This window comes from Coccinella septempunctata, chromosome 2, assembly GCF_907165205.1.
Source record: "Coccinella septempunctata chromosome 2, icCocSept1.1, whole genome shotgun sequence".
NCBI classification, from domain to species: domain Eukaryota; kingdom Metazoa; phylum Arthropoda; class Insecta; order Coleoptera; family Coccinellidae; genus Coccinella; species Coccinella septempunctata.
The window spans coordinates 449,704-465,484 of NC_058190.1; the positions used below are offsets into that span (position 1 = coordinate 449,704).

The 15,781-nt window shown below is 34.0% G+C and overlaps 4 protein-coding genes and 1 non-coding gene across 9 annotated transcripts; 4 read left to right on the forward strand and 1 right to left on the reverse strand.

The window, feature by feature from the left end:
• The first annotated feature begins 629 nt into the window (after positions 1-629).
• Positions 630-2,627, forward strand: LOC123308767 (zinc finger protein 64-like). Of its 3 annotated transcripts, none has more exons than XM_044891593.1 (3): positions 630-792; positions 901-1,796; positions 1,971-2,627. In XM_044891593.1, the coding sequence occupies exons 1-3, from the start codon at positions 734-736 to the stop codon at positions 2,462-2,464; spliced, it is 1,449 nt and encodes a 482-aa protein (XP_044747528.1). In that variant the 5' UTR covers positions 630-733; the 3' UTR covers positions 2,465-2,627. The 3 variants fall into 3 exon arrangements, with proteins under 3 accessions (XP_044747528.1, XP_044747527.1, XP_044747526.1); XM_044891592.1 differs by having other exon boundaries at positions 901-2,498; positions 2,537-2,589; XM_044891591.1 differs by having other exon boundaries at positions 901-2,627.
• Positions 1,425-15,216, forward strand: LOC123308784 (zinc finger Y-chromosomal protein-like). 3 transcript variants are annotated; one of them, XM_044891620.1, is made up of 2 exons: positions 1,425-1,511; positions 14,326-15,216. In XM_044891620.1, the coding sequence occupies exon 2, from the start codon at positions 14,354-14,356 to the stop codon at positions 15,137-15,139; it is 786 nt and encodes a 261-aa protein (XP_044747555.1). In that variant the 5' UTR covers positions 1,425-1,511; positions 14,326-14,353; the 3' UTR covers positions 15,140-15,216. The 3 variants fall into 3 exon arrangements, with proteins under 3 accessions (XP_044747555.1, XP_044747552.1, XP_044747553.1); XM_044891617.1 differs by lacking the exon at positions 1,425-1,511 and adding an exon at positions 13,747-14,170; XM_044891618.1 differs by lacking the exon at positions 1,425-1,511 and adding an exon at positions 13,795-13,838.
• Positions 6,976-7,049, forward strand: Trnaa-ggc. The gene has a single exon. It is a non-coding gene; the product is annotated as a tRNA-Ala (tRNA).
• LOC123308774 (zinc finger autosomal protein-like) lies at positions 8,232-10,097 on the reverse strand. The gene is made up of 2 exons (XM_044891605.1): positions 9,968-10,097; positions 8,232-9,880 (listed from the first exon to the last, which is right to left on the reverse strand). The coding sequence occupies exons 1-2, from the start codon at positions 10,018-10,020 to the stop codon at positions 8,491-8,493; spliced, it is 1,443 nt and encodes a 480-aa protein (XP_044747540.1). The 5' UTR covers positions 10,021-10,097; the 3' UTR covers positions 8,232-8,490.
• LOC123308757 (zinc finger protein 64-like) lies at positions 10,080-13,458 on the forward strand. Its single transcript, XM_044891563.1, has 3 exons — positions 10,080-10,213; positions 11,282-11,405; positions 11,501-13,458. The coding sequence occupies exons 2-3, from the start codon at positions 11,377-11,379 to the stop codon at positions 13,296-13,298; spliced, it is 1,827 nt and encodes a 608-aa protein (XP_044747498.1). The 5' UTR covers positions 10,080-10,213; positions 11,282-11,376; the 3' UTR covers positions 13,299-13,458.
• Positions 15,217-15,781: the final 565 nt, after the last annotated feature.

Below are 15,781 nucleotides of genomic sequence, written 5' to 3' on the forward strand. Positions count from 1 at the left end.
AACCTACCAAAGAAGGTCTCTATATCAGAGATCAGAGACAACCTCTGTCAGAGATATAGAATATATCTCTGTATTATCAAAGAGTAACCAACAAGAGGTTTCACTCTGTCAATTTACAAGGCGAAATCTGACTCATGGAATTTTAACCTTGGAGTGGGGACACGATACGCGCCAGGAATACTGCGAACAGAATCATCCGCAGTCAAATGGAGAATCTGGGCGTCCAATCAAATTGCGAGTTGCGAACCGAACGAATATCGGCAGATATCGGCTTTCGTTTTCGTATCCTTTCGGAAACGAATCAATTTCCATTTATGAAAATAATGCGACTTCTTTCAAAATAGTTCGAATATCGAATTATGAGTATTCCCTCAAGGTCATTGAAACCCAACCGGTCAAAATGACAGAGTGCATCCTCTTGTTGGTTACTCTTTGGTATTATATATATTAGTATATTAGTGTTCTGTGGTAATAACCCTCCTAGCGATCGCAGCGACTCTTCTTATAATTGTGATCTGTGATTTTCTTTGTTTATGGTTTTCTATGTTTTCCGTAACAGAACACAAATAATTCTGTTCTGTTTCTGTATCTGCGGTTTTCTGCATAAAGTAAGTGTGTTCTGTGGTTTTCTGTGTTTTCGTTATGGAAGCATAGCTTTATTAATTATTCATTATTAATTAAGTCCATCAATCTTTGAAGTCTATGTTTGGAAGGAAAAAATATTATATAAAACATGGATATAGATGAACGGTGTATTAATATTAGCGAAGAGGTACATAATACCTGTGATGGGTGAGTATATGTTTCAATATTTATATTTATGATGCTTCATTTTCACTTAGATCAATCAAAGATTAACTTCGGTTCAATTGATCCAATAGTCTGTTATATTTATTTCAGAGTAAAGTTGGAAGAAAAATTAGGAATAGTGAACATATTTGAACAGTTTATAGACGAAGAACGAATTCATGATAGAGAAGAATATATAATTAAGAGTGAAGAAAATTACTCAAATTCCTTTTATATAGATGCAAATCAATCACCTGCCTCTTGTACCAAGAAAGAACCACCAAGTGATAAATCTGAACCTTTTTACTCAGACCAGTTTGAATTTTCTGAAAGTCAAAATGATTATTCTGCTGGTGAAGAAACATATCTCGATAAACACTTACAGTATAATGATACTGCCAATCCTGAAGATGAGGAGAAATTGCATGTTAAATTAGGAATCATAAACGTCTCAGAACAGTTTATAGACCAAGAAAAAGTTCATGATAGAGAAGAATATATAATCAAGAAAGAAGAAACTAACACAAACTGTTCAGATATACCAGTGGATGCAAATCAATCAGCTGACCCTGTCTCCGAAAAAGTATTTGATCCAGAAATCAATAACACTCTTTTGAACCACAAGTGTCATATGTGTGATTTTGTTGCCAATTATGAAAAAGACCTTAAAGTACACATAAAATCTGTGCATTCGAAAATTAAAAAACACAAGTGTCATCTATGTAAGTATATTACAAATAGAAAATGCGAACTTCAATATCACATAAAATCTGTTCATGTAAAACTTAGAGAGCACCAGTGTCACTTATGTGATTATGCTGCGGTTGTCAAAAAGCACCTTGACATACACATAAAAACTGTACATTTGAACATTAAGGAGCACAAGTGCCACCTATGTGAATTTGCTGCTAGTATCAAAACAAAACTTGAAATACACATAAAAGCTGTTCATTTGAAAATAAAGGAATACAAGTGTCAACATTGTGACCATGTCACAAGTAGAAAAGATCATCTTAAAGATCATATCGACTCTATTCATTTAAATATCAAGAATCACAAGTGTCACTTATGCGAATATGCTACTAATAGAAAAAAAAACCTTGAACTACACATAAAATATGTTCATTTGAAAATTAAGGGACACAAGTGTCATCTTTGTCTGTATAGTACAAGTAGAAAAGATACTCTTCAAAAACATATTGACGGTGTTCATTTAAAACTTAAGAAACACCAATGTCACTTATGTGAATATGCTGTGAGTAGCAAAAAACTACTTCAAATACACTTAGAAGCTGTTCATTCGGAAATAACGGAATACAAGTGTCAACATTGTGACTTTATCACAAATAGAAATGATCATCTTAAAGATCATATCGACTCTGTTCATTTAAATAACAAGAATCACAAGTGTCACTTATGCGAATATGCTACGAATAGAAAACAAAACCTTGAAGTACATATAAAAACTGTTCATTTGAAAATTAAGGAACACAAGTGTCATCTTTGTCAGTATAGTACAAGTAGAAGAGATATTCTTCAAAATCATATTGACTGTGTTCATTTAAAAATAAAAAAACACCAATGTCACTTATGTGGATGTGCTGTGAGTAGCAAAAAACTACTACAAATACACATCAGTTCTACTCACTTCAAAATTAAGGAAGAGAAGTGTTAACTCTTTCAAGTAGGATGGTTCAAATTTTGAACCACGCTGTGGTGTAAAATTTAAACCACTATACACGGTGTCCCGTAAAGACCACGTCAAACGAAAACGGAAAGTAGATCAGAATGTGCTCTACCTGATGTGAAAAAATCGTTCATATGAAAGTCTCACAGTTTTCGAGATATTTGATGTTTTACGAAAATGTTGAATTTTTTCACTTAAAATGCTTTCTCTCTTGTGGAAGCTACAATTAAATACTTTTCAAATGAGTTTTTTTTCCGTAAATTTTGTTGAATGATTACTCCAATTCATGCAATAAAAAATACCACAAAATACTATACAGGGATTCTGAAAAAAAAATTAAAATTCATGTTCTGAAGGAAGTGTTTTTTTGTGCTGAATTCTATCTGACGTGGTATAAAAAAAAAGACACTAGACCTTTTCTGCATATTACATTGAAAAGTTGCCCATTTTGTGAGGATTCCGAAAAGGTAAAATACAGGTGAAAACCTTCTTCACGAAAAAAGATATTTTAATGTTTATCGAGAATGGGGCATTTCTGTGAAAAACTGATTTTGTCGCCTTTTCCACAAATTCTTTCATTTTGCAGATTCTGCTGTAACATATTGAATAATTAATTCTCTTGAAAAATGTCAGTTAGTCCTTAAATTACTTATAAAATGAAATTATTCATTAATTGCAATGATATAATTTAATAATGCTCAGGACCTTCAACATCAACAAATCTATTGTGAAGAAACTTTATAAAAATATCAATAATGAAAATTCAGGATTCTTATTAGAGCAAATGCTCAAAATGACCACCCCCTTCGCTAATACATGCCCTGCATCTATTGAGAAATGCCTTTTTCAAACCTACAAACTTCTCCCCGCTATTTTGGCTGCTGAAATACGAATGCGGTTCCTAAGTTGTGCTTCATCTCTTATAGGATTCGAATAAATTTCATTTCTTTAAAAACCCCAGTAAAAAAATCCAGAGGATTTAAGTCTGGTGAATCATTGATTCGCATCACATCATATCGATGTTCGAGAGGCAAAGAAAAAGAAATAAAAAAACTCAGTCAGTGAATCAGCATCTTAATAACATTTTATTGATTTGTTGATTGATTATTTTCAGCAGGAAGTGCAAAATGAAAGTATTTATGGAAAAGGTGAAAAAATCAGTTTTTCATAAAAATGCTCCATTTTCGATAAACATTCAAATATCTTTTTTCGTGAAGAAGGTTTTCACCTGTATTTTACTTTTTCGGAATCCTCACAAAATGGGCAACTTTTCAACGTAATATGCAGAAAAGGTCTACTCTCTTTTTTTTATACTACGTCAGATAGAATTCAGCACAAAAAAATACTTCCTTCAGAACATGAATTTCAATTTTTTTTTTTCAGAATCCCTGTATAATATTTTGTGGTATTTTTCATTGCATGAATTGGAGTTATCATTCAACAAAATTTACGGAAAAAAAACTGATTCGAAAAGTATTTAATTGTAGCTTCCGCAAGAGAGAAAGCATTCTAAGTGAAAAAATTCAACATTTTCGTAAAACATCAAATATCTCGAAAACTGTGAGACTTTCATATGAACGAATTTTTCACATCAGGTAGAGCACATTCTGATCTACTTTCCGTTTTCGTTTGACGTAGTCTTCACGGGACACCCTGTATATTCAGTCTTATACATAATAGAGACAACGGTTTGAATTAAACACCGCTATAGCAAGCCCTTTATTGCACTTTGTAGAGTAATATGACACCATTTGAGAGGAATGCATATTGTTTCTATCATTCTTTCGAAAGATACTTCAGAAAAATTGTGAAATGTAATCTACAGGATTTATTGTACGTATGTGGGTATTTTTTTGTGGTGGTTTCTGCGATTTGGTGAATCTTGAATCATAATTTTAGGTTTTCAAAAAAAATGCACCACCCTCAATTTTATTTCTCGATTGACAGCAGATTTTTTTATGCTTGAATTGATATTTTATTATTATTATCATGTAAGAAATTAATATGTTTCACTAATCTTTTTAGTTTTACTTTTACTAGGACTCCTGTACCGAAAAGTGTTAATATTGTGAGTATAGTATATATAGTAAGTAGAAAAGATGTCCTTGAATAGCATGCTGAGTGTGTTCATTTGAGTATCAAGAAGCACAAATGTCACTGGTGAAACACCAATGATACTTATTAGTTGAGGAACCCAAGAGGGAAATTCGGGATTTATTACAGATTAATGTAAGGGGGGAGATACTTTGGACCCTCTAGAGTACCTCTTCCAAAAATTAGACCTGTATATAATATAGGGGGAATTGTCTAGGACAGCCTGTCAGAATTGTAAAAAAAAACTATCATATTGTACATACTCGAGCGTGTCAGATTAAGATATATGTGGTTAATAACATGTTGAAAAGTATACATTCTCTTAATATGACAATTTAAGCGTGACGAAAATGTGAGGGAGGGTGCCAAACTTGCAAAAAAAAAACGTCACGTGTACATTCTCGAGTGCGGTTGCTTTTTTTTAAATTTAAAGCTAATGACTCAAGAATAACCGAAAAATATAATCTGACAGTTTCAGCAAGCCGAAACAATAAAAACTGGTTAAAAATAAGTTTTTTTAACTTTCACCTTTCCTGGGCTTTAAATTGTTTTCGCATTCATTATAAAAAATGTAGAGCATAACATTTTCTACAAATTTCGTCCAAAGTAATTTTTTCTACGTTTGAACGTTTTTGAGATATATGGCGATGAATGTACATTAGACTGGTCTTTCGCATGTGTGACTAAGCTCCTCGCTCTTATCACCCTCTAACTCGAAAACGGTTAAGAGTAAGTAAAATTGCTTCAGACAAAAGTTGTATGAAATTTTTTTATTAACGACTTTCATAATGAATACAGAAACGACTAAGGGTACAGGAAGGGAGATATTAAAAAAAAAAACCTTGTTATCATCTTCAAAGTGTCAGATTAAGAAGGGGTTAAAAGGATGTAGTTAAGGTATCACCAATTTTGCCCACCCTGTACCTACATTGTATACAAATTGTATTGAAATTATATTGTTTTATATTGCACGAAATATATTATTATTATTAATTATCGACTTTCACTGATAGCTAATCCCATTGGTCTTATAGTAGGTAGTTGTAACGTGGTTACCTCGGAGAAAACTTATCTCGAGCGCCAGCTATTCTTTTCACTAGGAAGAATAGCAAACCTACCAGAGTAGCTGCTAGTCGGAGACAGAGTTCGCTGTTATCTAAGGTGGTAGCGATAACGAAGTAGTCAAAATCAAATTATCTACCAGTTTATTCACACCTTCGGAAACTGATTATATAAACAACGGAAATATGTGTAGGTAAGAAATATGAGCGAATCGATCAGCAAACATACATTCGGGAAATTCTATCCGGTCACGAGCACTTTGTAAAGTTTATACCGGGTACAGTGAAAAATCAACGGTTGTTCAATAAAATGCGCCAACCAGAACTGACAAAATGGATACTTAGGATGACCTTGCGAAGTGAAATGACTTGCTATACGGTATCGGCATGTAATTAACTGTATTTCTCCAGAAATGAAAGAAACACAACCATGGCGGATCTACTCGAGACTTTTATTCGCTACCCCAAGGGCTAACGCTCCATGACTGATAGCGAAGAAAAGGTCTATTTTTAGCGCAACTACGGGATTTCACTGACGACGAGCGGTATCTCTTATTCTCTACCCCAAGGGCTTACGCACCATGACTGAAGGGTTTCAGACTCGCGAAACAGGGTAAAGAATGATAAAATATAACAGAAAGCGATACGATACAGCAGTGTCAAAGAAGTAACCGGTGTAGGTCTAATTAAGAAACTGAACGGTAAAGACGGGGACCTACTTCCTTTATTTCAGGCACTCGCGGGATACAAATGAAAACTAAAAATTAATTCCTAAGAGCACTAATACTCGCAACACAAAATTATTTCTAAATTGGTTGAACGGCTTGTCGTGCACACAATTAAAGTCGAATCGCAGAGAAACGAGAGTACGGAGCGTAAAAGTGACTAAAGAGTAAAATAATGAAAGTAAAGAGACTGAAGTTACAGAGAATCAAAAGTCAAAAGTGACCGTCGCGGCGGAAAATTTGCTTTTATAGGCAAATCCTCCACACGTTAAAAATCTGAAAATTCCAGAATGCGACAAGAGTGAAAAACGTCGTCAGCTCCGGTTTATCGCATATCAACATCAGAAAAACGTCGAAATCTTCAACGGCATGCAAGAAAAACAACGTTAAACACAGATAAACGATTTTTTACATTTACTCTGCCTATCGGAATGAATGTACTGAATATTTGAGAATTAAAATATTTTCAAAGGCGGAAATATGTAATGAAAGGAATGCACTAAAATGAACTCCAATTTTTCTCAGAAAACTGGAGATCATTACATAGTGTTGCGCTAGAGTATGGAGGTACCCTCCCTATACTTGATCAATCTTCAGATTTCCAGACATTGCAGGTGGATCCTCAGGTAGCTCAGTGGTAGAGCACCTGACCGGCAATCAGGGGGGTCGTAGGTTCGAGTCCTGCTCTGGAAGGTACTTTTTCAGAATTCAGTTCTTGTCTGCATGCCGTCAAATTTTCCATTATATTTAATTTTCAGAAATTAAAAACTTTTTTCACTTATGTATATCTATTATGTAAAAAATTTTCTGTATTTGGTTAAACCTCCTCATTAAAGAATTTCGAAATATTGTTGTGTTTGAATTTCCAATTCTAGCTTCCAAACATAACCGGAAGTCAAAACCCCCTTTCATGAAAAATGTAAAAGTATGGCAAATTCTTATGATATAACAATAAAACAGAATTACATTCATATATTTTGCTATCACAGTAGAATCTTGAGGTGGTTGAAGGTAAACTGTTGTGATAACTAAACACATATGTCGTCTCTTCATAAACTTTTTAGGGTTTTCACAAGAAGCAAGAACTTTTCCAGCAGATTTTTGGACACGGAACTTCTTAGGTCTTGGAGAACCAGAGTGTCGCCATTCCATCGATTGTTGCTCTGTTATTGGATCGTAGAAATGTACCCAAGTCTCATCCATAGTCACAATTCGGTTTAAGAAGTCTACATCGTTTTCAAATCGAGCACAGATCGAATGCGATGCTTCTACCCTTGTACGCTTTTGGTCAACATTCAAACATTTGTGGGTCCATTTTGCAGCAATTTTTCTCATGTCCAAATTGACGTGAACTATATGATGAACGCGTTCGTATGAAATATTCAGTGCTTCAGATATCCGTTTTAGCCAAATTCGACGGCCTGATAAAATCATGTCATGAACTGCATCGATATTTTCGGGGACTGACACAAAAACTGGCCTTCCCGATCCGTCATCATCTTTAATGGAAAATTTAACTCTTTTGAAGCTTGCAGTCCAATTTTTCACGGTCGCATATGAAGGACATTGATCACCAAGGGTGTTGAGCATATCTTCGTAAATCTGCCTACCTTTTAACCCTTTTAAATACAGGTACTTGATGATGGCTCGATACTCCAATTTTTCGATTTTCACAATTTCGACATCTTCTTTCTTTTAATTTATTGCGTAATCCTGGTTTACTTTTTTGACGCATATGTGCATTACTGTTTTCAATGCACTTCCAGATGAATTTCAACGAATAAGGTACTTCACAAGCTTCTTAAGTAAAGTACAAGATTTCCTGATGAAATTGAAACCCTATACTTGAAGGAATATTTAGAAAGGGGACAAGTGTTTTGATTTAATAATTTATTGCTTTCTTTGATATTGATATAGATCATTAATTGTAACAATTGGTTTAATTTATGGAAAATAAAAATTACTACTACTACTATGAATGAACATAATTGTCATGGTTTCAAAGATCATTTAATGTACTTCTTACAAAATCACATAGACGAACACTTGGGTACCTTAACTTCCAAATGAACAGATTTCACATGTTGCTCAAGTTGATGTTTGTGACTAGATGGGTATTCGCACATTGAGCACTCTATTTCTTAGTTCTCGAATGCATACTCTTCATATGTTTCTGAAGATGTTCTTTTCTACTTGCAGCATACTCACACAGATCACATTTGTGTTCCTTGATTTTCAAATGTACCGTTTTCATGTGCATATCAAGTTTACATTTGTAACTCGCTGCAAATTCACACACAGGGCAAATGTGATTCCTAATCTTCAAATGAACAGAGTCGATATGGCTTTGGAGTCTACGTTTACTACCTGCAGCATGATCACATAAATGGCACTGCTCATCTTTAATTTTCAAATGAACGGATTTAACATGTTGTTCGAAGACACATTTATTATTTGCAGAATAGTCACACGAGTCGCACTTGTGTATCTTGATATTCAAATGAACACAATTAACATGATTGTTGAGTTTGTTTTTTGTATTTGCGACATAGTCACAAAAATTACACTTATAGTCCTTGATATGAATGGATATTACATGTTTTCGAAGTGAATGTTTGGTACTCGAAGCATATTCACACATGTGGCACTTGTGATTTTTTATTTTCAAATGAACAGCCTTGATATGACGCATAAGTTTACTCCTTCTACTTGTGACAAAGTCACATAAGTGGCACTTTTGATCCTTAATACCCAAATGAACTGATTTTAGATGTTCATTAAGTGAACGTTTATTGCTCACTGCATATCCACACATTTCACATTTGTGATTCTTTATTTTCAAATGTTTGTATTTGATGTGATCCTGAATTTTGCCTTTTTCATTTGAGGCATAGTCGCACAAGTGACACTGGTGATCCTTGATAGTCAAATGAACAGATTTTATATGTTTTTTAAGATCATTTTCGACACTCGCAGCATATTCGCACAAGTGGCACTTGTGATCCTTAATTTTCAAATGAACAGATTTCACATGTGAATCTAGGTGATGTTTTTCACTGGCAGCATATTCACACATGTGGCATTTGTGATTTTTTATTTTCAGATGAACAGCCTTGATATGATGAATAAGTTTACTATTATGATTTGTGACAAAGTCACATAAGTGACACTTTTGATCCTTAATACCCAAATGAACAAATTTTATATGTTCATTAAGTGTACGTTTATTGCTCGCATCATAATCACACATGTGGCATTTGTGGTTCCTTAATATTGAATGAATAGCATCAAGTTTACATTTTTCTCTTGATGCATAATCACAGCTGTCATCCTCAATATTCAAATGAGCAGAACTTGTGGAATCTTTCTCGTGATCTTCGAAACCGAAAACATTGTTTTCTTCAACCAGGCAGTTCAGGGAACTTTCTATCTTGTTTACATATTCTTCCCTTTCATGAACCCCTTTTTCATCTATGAATTGTTCGATAATGTCGATAACTCCTAATTTTTCTTCTAACTTAACACTGAAAGAAATTGTATTTTTTGAGAACCAAGTGAAAAAAATTAACAAAGTAAGAAGTAATGGAAACATCATATACATAAATACCCACTCATCAACGCCAATATGTATCTCTCCTTGAATTTCAAAACTACAATCACCCATATTATTTTTTTTTTTCTTTCAAAAACACTCAAAGATTATAGTTAGGTTAGGTTAACCCTCCATAGAATAAGAAAAAGATGGCTCTGTCACTTGACCAGAGACAACTTGAACTTGCACTTGACCAGAGATATCTTTGCACTTGACTCACTTGTCTATGATCTGTTATCTGTGCACTTGTCATCGTGATCGTGACATTATGGAGAGTAGAGAGAAGGAGAACGATCGACGTACTAAAAATGTGTCCCCGAAAACGGGAAACGTAGGATAGGTGTCGCTGCGATTACAGCGGGTGTCGATAAGGGGTGGGGATTTGGGGATTGAAGCGTCAATTTGAAATGAACAGCCTACAGCCTTCATTTTATTTTAGGTTATGTGTCATCGTGGTTTTTCTGATGATTTTTCAAATACCTTTCTTCAAATCTATATTAAATATGAGTTCTCTGAATTATATGCAATAAAATGCAAGTCGAAATCAATGAAATTCAAAAGAAATCACTGATCAAAAAAATTGTACCTACTTTTGTTTATCATTGTTTATTGAAAGCAGCTATGTTAGTTGGTTTACCGTAATCTTCAAAATTATATAAATCATCACATCACATCAAGACAACAAAAGGTAGAAGTCTCAGATTTATCACTTGGGTATTGGAGTAGATTCTGTTGCCAATACTCAGCTGAGAACCGATATAAACCATATATTATGTTATGCCAACAAAATTGTTCAAGAATATTCTCTTCTGAACCATGTAGTTTTATTGGTTAGATATTCTTATTCAGAAGAGTCAACTTCTCACGAGGGATGACAATTTCGATTTCTTTCACAATGAATCCATCATCTTTTTGATATCTTCATCGCAAAAGTGCTCTTGACACACAAATTGATTGGGAGTCGATTCTTGATATAAGTTTTTTTTCAATTTTCTCTCAAAAATGCATTCTGGAATTTTATCCCTTATCCTTTTCTTTCCGATGCCAAAACACTCTTATACTAGCGCACATTTCACCATGGTCATATGTTGTTCTCTTATCAAAAATCGACAATAATAATATTCCTATCATCTGTCACCAGGGAAACAGTTCACTCAGCCAACGAGCCAACTACAATTTGATTTGTGTAAATCAAAATTTCGCACTCTCGTGATGGCCAGCGCGCCTGTTGGCAAAACCATGAACTACCATATTGGTACATAATTTAGGGGACAAAAAATCTGTGGTCTCAAAGCAGCGATCGTTCTCCTTCTCTCTACTCTCCATACGTGACATCTTAAAAATTGAACTGGCTACATTAGTAAACAAATTAAATTAAAAACTCAAAGATCTGCAGTAATTATCACTTTTTGAACCACGTTAAAGAAAATGGATATGAGCAGAGAGAGTTCATCCCTGTATGTATATTAATCTTCATATTTCCATTAGCTTCCATTTGCCTCTCTCTTTTTTTTTCACCTTGTTCAACTAAAAAAAAATTGATTGCTTTTAGAGTGAAGCTAGAGGAAAAACTAGAAAGTGTGGACGTTCGCGAGCAATATATTGTTGGAAGAGAATATGCAATCAAAACTGAAGAAAATAACATAATTTGCTCAAATACAGAAGTTGATACAAATGAATTATCCACCAAAGAAACGCCCCAAGTATTAAGTGCGCTGAAAAAATATGAATCAACCAAGGAGTATGAATGTCATGAAAGTGAAGAAAATGATCTTGACAATCACATAAAAGATGATTATACTCACAGTCCGAAAAATCAGAATGAAGAACATGTAGAGTCTTTACATTCAACTAAGAAGAATCATAGGTGTGTTATGTGTGATTTTGAGACAAGGTATAAAACTAGCCTTGATATACATATCAAATCTGTTCATTTGAATATAAAGATACACCAATGTTACCTATGTGATTATGTTGCGAGTGATAAGAATAAACTTCATATACACGTAAAAGCAGTGCATTTAAGAATTAAAGATCACAAGTGTGACTTATGCGAGTATGTTACGAGTAGAAAAAATGCCCTCAAAAAGCATGTCGACTCGGTTCATTTGAACATCAAGAAACACAAGTGTCACTTATGTAAATATGCTGCTAGTGAGAAAAGTAAACTTGACATACACGTGAAATTTGTTCACTGTAAAACAAAGGGATACAAGTGTCATCTATGCGAGTATACTGTGACTAGGAAAGATAGACTTCAAAATCATATCGAGTTCGTTCATTTGAATATCACGAAACACAAGTGTCACTTGTGCGACTATGGTGCGAGCGAGAAGCAAAAACTGGCTCTACATATAAAATCTGTCCATTTGAAGATTAAGGAACACCAGTGTCAGTTTTGTGAATTCGGTGCGAATGATAAGAAAAAACTCGATTTACACATAAATTACGTCCATTTGAAAATCAAGGATAACGAGTGCCACCTGTGCGATTTCGTAACAAGTAGAAAAGAGAGCCTTCAGAGGCACGTGAACATGGTCCATTTAAATGTGAAGAATTTCAAGTGTGAGATATGTGGATATGCTGCGAGTGAAAAACAATGCCTTGAGTTACACGTGAAATCTATCCATTTGAAAATTAAGGATCACAGGTGTCACTTATGCGAGTTTGTTACGAGTAGAAAAAGTACCCTTCAGAGTCACGTCAATTCCGTTCATTTAAATATCAAGGAACACAAGTGCCACTTATGCGATCATGCTACGAGTGAAAAAAGCGACCTTAATAAACACATAAAATCTGTTCATTTGAAAATTAAGGAACACAAATGTCACCTGTGTAACTATGCCATCAATACGAAAAAATACCTCGATTCACACATCAAATCTGTGCATTTGAAAATAAGGGAACATAAATGCCATCTATGCGAGTATGATACGAGCAGGAAAGATGTTCTTCAGAGGCACATCGACAGCGTTCATTTGAATCTCAAGGAGCACAAGTGTCAATTGTGTGATTATGCTGCGAGCAAGAGAAGAGACCTTCAAATTCACGTGAACTGCGTTCATTTGAAGCATAAAGAACACAGTTGTCATCTGTGTGATTACGATACTAGCAGTAAAGGGGCACTTAATAGGCATATCGACTGTATTCATTTAAATATCAAGAATCACAAGTGTCATCTGTGTGAATATGCTACGAATGCCAAAAGGGACCTCGAAAAACATGTCAAATCTGTTCATTTGAAGATAAAGGATCTTAGGTGTCACCTTTGCGATTATTATACAAGTAGAAAAGATCATCTTCAAAATCATATCGACTCTGTACATTCAAATATACTAACTAATGAATAAAATTGGAATATCTGTTATTTTCGAATATATTATTTTTTTGTTGGGTTATTTAGTTGTTATCTGAATGTAAACAACCTTTTTTTGGATGTTGGATTATGGGCCTTGAAAATAATGAGGATTTTGATCAGTCCCTATGCCAATAAAATTCTTTCAACCTCAACTTTGTCTTAGTATTTAATGTCCCATATTTTATAGATCTACCAAGATTCAGGATGATTTATTGATTTTCCCCAACTTTTTGGAATGAATGTAAATGGTATTTCCCCACTTTTCATTTGTTAGCTAGCTAGTCAAATCTACATGTTTCGAGAATTTGGTAGCACAAAATTTAAATTTCAAATGTATGTGCCATAGATAACCTGATTATTACCATAGACTATTATTCTATGTTGTTCTGTGGTTGTGTGCGCAGTTCAAAATAATCTGGGTTCTGTGCACAGAACTCTAATATAAGTTCTGTGCTTGCGACATTTTTTCACAGATTCTGTAATCTGTGCATTTTTTCAACTTCTTGATGTTTTTGCTGGATTAACTTGAGAGTTCATAAATTTAATATTTCCAACTAGTATTGACCTAAAAAAAATAGAAGAAAACAAACAATGGAGTCCATAACTGTAACCAAAGAGTAGCAACTTTGTTACTTTTTGCTATAACCTTAATTTCCTGAGAAAAGATGTCCTATATTTTTTCAAAACAACTAAGAGTATTGCCGACTTGTTAGCGTCGTATTCTGCGACAAAAATTGTCTCATAACAAGCACTCTACTTCATGGACAAACTCATTTCCTAATACTGTAGAGAATGAGAGGAGAAAATCAATATGGATGAACACAGTATTTTAATTAAGGAAGAGGTGCATAAAGACTATGATGAGTTAGTATATATTTTGGCTCCTGTTTGCTTTAACGCCCACCTCAGATTTTGTCATAGATTTTTATGTCAATTTCAATATTTTATATTGATATTTTTGTTGCTCAATTTATCTCGTATTTTTGTTCAGTTGACTCAAAGACTCGGATTTCTTTCAGTGTTGAGTCGGAGGAGAAATCAGGAATTATGGAACAATTCATGAATAAAAGAGAAGAATATATAATCAAGAATGAAGGGACCTACTCAAATTCAGTAGCTGCAGAAGTCGATATGAATCAACCTGTATCATCTAGTCTGAAAGATTATAAGAAGTGGCATGCTAAATCTCCCCGTTCAAGTATCAAAAATCACCAGTGTCTTCTATGTGAATACGTTGCAAGTAGAAAAAATACTCTTCAGAGGCATTTTGACTCTGTTCATTTAAAAGTGAAGAAACACAAGTGTCACCTATGCGAATATTCTGCGAGTGAGAAAATTAAACTTGATTTTCACATAAAAGCCGTTCATTTGAAAGTTAAGGAACACAAGTGTCACTTATGTGAATATGCTGCTAGTGTGAAAAGTAACCTTGAAGTACATGTAAAAGCCGTTCATTTAAAAATTAAGGAGCACAAGTGTCACTTATGCGAATATGCTGCAGCCGAGAAGAAACTGCTCGAATTACACATAAAATCTTTTCATTTGAAAATTAAAGATTACAGGTGCCACTTGTGTGAATATAATTCGTGTGTGAAAGGTAAAATTGATGAACATATAAAATTTGTTCATTTGAAAATTAAAGATCATAAGTGTCATCTATGTGAGTATGTCACGAGTAGAAAACTTCATCTTCAGAATCATGTCGATTCTGTTCATTTGAATATCAAGAAACACAAGTGTCAGTGGTGCGATTATGCTACAAACGAACCGGGTAATTTACAAAAGCATTTGAAATCCGTTCATTTAACTATTAAGAAACACTTGAACAATTAATTATAATTTGTTTTTATAAATTTCTCTAGTTGTATCAGAGTATTGAAGTATGATAGGCATATTTAGGGTCAAATGTATCTTTTTCTATTCATATAATTCATATTTTTGATTAAATTATACACCTTGTGTATATTGTGTTACATCTTTGCTCTAAAATCATATCATTGATAAATTTAGGATTTACTCAAATTCATTAAGGGTATATTTAGTGGTTGTGTTCTGCTTTTTTCTCTTTACTTTCAATCTCGGTGAGCAAGTATGTTTTGTAGGTTACATGTAAGTTAAAAATCATGGAGGCAAATGGACTAATTTAACATTTTCAATCGAGTGGCCATAAAGTAAATCAAACATTCGCGTGTTTTCATATATAAATGTCACCTTTGTGAATATGCTGCGTATTTGAAAGAAAGCCTTTCTGTTCATTTAAAAATTGGGGAACATAGGTGTCACCTATGCGAAAATGCTGCGAGTAGAAAAAATGCCCTTGAACTACACATTACATCTGTTCATTTGAACACGAAGGAACACAGATGTCACCTATGCGAGTTTGCTTCCAGTGTAAAACCAAGACTCGATGGACACGTAAAGTCTGTTCATTTGAAAATTAAGGATCACAGGTATAATTTATGCGAATTTCCTGCG